The sequence below is a fragment of the Apis dorsata genome, unplaced genomic scaffold, assembly GCF_000469605.1.
Source record: "Apis dorsata unplaced genomic scaffold, Apis dorsata 1.3 scaffold_69, whole genome shotgun sequence".
Taxonomy (NCBI): Eukaryota; Metazoa; Arthropoda; class Insecta; order Hymenoptera; family Apidae; genus Apis; species Apis dorsata.
This window is the reverse complement of record NW_006263367.1, coordinates 431,267-434,082: the sequence shown is the minus strand read 5'-3', so window position 1 is coordinate 434,082 and position 2,816 is coordinate 431,267. Positions and strand designations below refer to the sequence as shown.

Below are 2,816 nucleotides of genomic sequence, written 5' to 3'. Positions count from 1 at the left end.
TTCGGGGTTTTATCTGTAGCTCTGTCCCTTCCGTCTCCTTTGCACTCTCGTCGCGCGCGCTCTTTCCCCTCTTTCTCCAACCCGAAAGGACGCACACACACGTATACACACGAATACACTCTCACACACACACGCATACGCACACAAGCGCACACACACACACATACACACACACAAATCCCCCGATACGTCCATCGAGAAAAGCCCGCGCACTTCGCCCGAATATACGTGTTGAATCGGAGCGAAAACGTGGAACGAGAGAGTGAAAGAGAAAGAGAGAGAGAGAGAGAGAGAGAAGGAGAGGGGGGAAGGGGAGAGACGAGTGTGCCGCTCCTTTCACGCAGTGGAAAATCGCGGGCGGAAACACGTGCAATATAACGACGCTTCGGAGATCCCCGGAGGCGCGCGGACGCGCGACGAATTAAACACACGCTCGTGCCGTCCTGCGCCGTGATCGCGTCGCCGTCCGTCTCTTCTACACGCGCTTCGTGTGTAACGCAGTGTGTTAAAAGGCATCGAGGCACTCTCTCCCGCGAATCGACGACGAGGTGAAAGGATATATAAAGGAAACGAGTTAAAAAGAAGAGAAGAAAAGGAAGAGAGAAAATATAGTTCGTTCTTTTGTTCCAAGAGGGAGAAAGTTTAACGAGCGACTCGTCACCAATGGTTCACATAGTGGAAGTTGTATCGTCGCGTCGGAACGACTTGCAGCAAATGGTGAGTGGTGAGAACCTGAAAAAAAGAGAAAAAATAATAAAATTCGAGAATTTTATTTAAATCATCGAACGAGATTCTTCTCCTCCTTCGACGAGTTCCTCGAGGAGCGTGGTCGTTGAAAAAAGCGGGTCGTCGTGTGCGGACGTGGCGATAGACGTGGATCCATGGATGATTACGGTTTGAGGGGAGCGGAAAGGGAGAGATATATCTCTCTCTCTCTCTCTTTCTCTCTCTCTCCCTTTCTCCGTTCGTCGTAAAAAGATTCTCTCTCTCTCCGCGCTCTCTGTTTACGCGCGGTTATTTCTGGCGGCATGTGCGCAATCGTTACGTTACACGTATCCCCATCCATATGTTGTACAGGCCCGGTACGCGGAACGGTTTACAATAGCGGCTCCTCGCCCCGCTGCTAAAAGCGGGGCGAGGAGCGCACGTGTGCACGCATACGTGGCGGAGTGCATTAGGCGGCGGGTACGTGCGGGCGCACGCGAAGAAACGCAGCTGCTCGATAGCGGGCGTGTCCGCGTGTTCCGCCTCTGCCTCGATCGTGTGCCTCACGCGCGGATCTCCCGCGAGTCTTTATCAAACGAGGCGGATAAACGAGGTTGAAACCGTGCCTCGATCAATGTTGCACCTATTATCGCCGGGAGAGGGGGGAGTGGAGGGAGAGAGAGAGAGAGAGAGAGAGATTTCGAATTCTTTTTTTCCTCCTCCTCCTCTTTTTTCTCGTCGAGGGAAACGAGATAAAACGAATTGTTTCCCACGTTGTTTCGTTGAGAACTCGCGCGCTCGACGATCCGAGATATCGATATATTCCCCGTGCGTGTAATTCTTCGTAATTTTTCTTCCCTTCGTCGAGTGTTGTTTCCATGTAGGTAGTGGATAGTAAGCTGAATGATTTAAATAGTGTTTTAAAGGGGAAATTGTGCGTTGAAATATTTATGAGTGGAGGGTGTTGCGTGACGTTTCAACCGGGAACTTTTCTCTCTTCTTCTTCTTCTTCTTCTTCTTTTCTGACGATAACGATTCGTAATAATTGTTTCAATTCCTCTGATTTTCCACGAGGTGTATTTGCAACGATGGAATGAATCACGTTCGACTTTGAGAACGGATATATCCAGGAGGGAAATCTGTTTCGAAACTGAATTACAGCCTTCGATAAATAATCATGGAGGAGATATTCGTTCGGGCTATCGACAAAGCACAGCACAAATAAAGAGAGAGAGAGAGAGATGGATTTACGCCATTTTTACGTAATATGCGACCCAGTTGCCGAGAGAAATAAATTATCTCGGATAAACGATGTACCTTCGATCGGTGGCTTCGCGTCCATTTACCTGTCTTCCTGTCGATCGGAGCTTCCTTCGACGTTGACGTAGCCCATCCTATATGTACCGTGCGCGTTTGTATCGGAAACGTTGAACAGAACACATGACGGGTTCTCACGAGAAGGCGGGTCGCTGTTGATGCAGAGACGTACATCAATTAATGCAGCAGCACACGTGAATGTGCCAGCGCATAACGCCGTGGTAATGTAGCTCGCCACATGGCTCCACGTTGCTTTGCTTGGCTCATCAATCCTAAAACCAGACCACCCGTTCTCCAACTTACTCATACGTACGTATTGGCTTAATCGAAACCTTGTTATTCCAATCTCAGAAATCGGAGAATCTATCCTCTCCCCGTATTATTACGAATCTAGTAATTTTTAAGTTTCTAGGGATCCCTAAAAATTCCCTCCACGATTACCATACTTTTCCACGCAAAATTGCATCGAGAGGTGCACCGCTCCTCTAATATTATCTACACAGTTTCGAATATTTATACATTTTCACGCTATCGCGAGAAATGGACGAGAAATTTCGCAGGCGTCGAACGTTGAACAGCGTTCGTTAGAGTCGGCGGTTTTCCGAAAAACCGACGTCATTCCGAGAGTGCCACGCGTAGATCGACGCAGACGCCGGCATCGTCGCCGTCGGCGTCACGAGATAGAGGGACGGAATAACGTTTGACATTTAATGCGCGCCCAGGCATTAGCTTAGATTACAATCGGTGAACGGTGATTGGCCTGGGGACGCGAAAGCTCACTCGACTCGAATGCT

At 49.1% G+C, this 2,816-nt stretch overlaps 1 protein-coding gene across 20 annotated transcripts in view; it reads left to right on the top strand.

The window, feature by feature from the left end:
* LOC102672830 (CUGBP Elav-like family member 4) overlaps positions 1 to 2,816 on the top strand; it is a 214,641-nt gene that overhangs the window by 136,793 nt on the left and 75,032 nt on the right. For 15 of the 20 annotated variants that reach the window (XM_006610131.2, XM_031515412.1, XM_006610138.2 and 12 more), the window contains exon 1: positions 159 to 717. The exons of 3 other annotated variants lie outside the window; for them this stretch is intronic. In XM_006610131.2, the coding sequence (XP_006610194.1) occupies positions 664 to 717 (54 nt within the window). In that variant the 5' untranslated portion in view covers positions 159 to 663. Of the gene's footprint in view, positions 1 to 158; positions 718 to 2,816 lie in introns of those variants that run through there. 2 more of the 20 variants (XM_031515425.1, XM_031515423.1) reach the window with 2 other exon arrangements.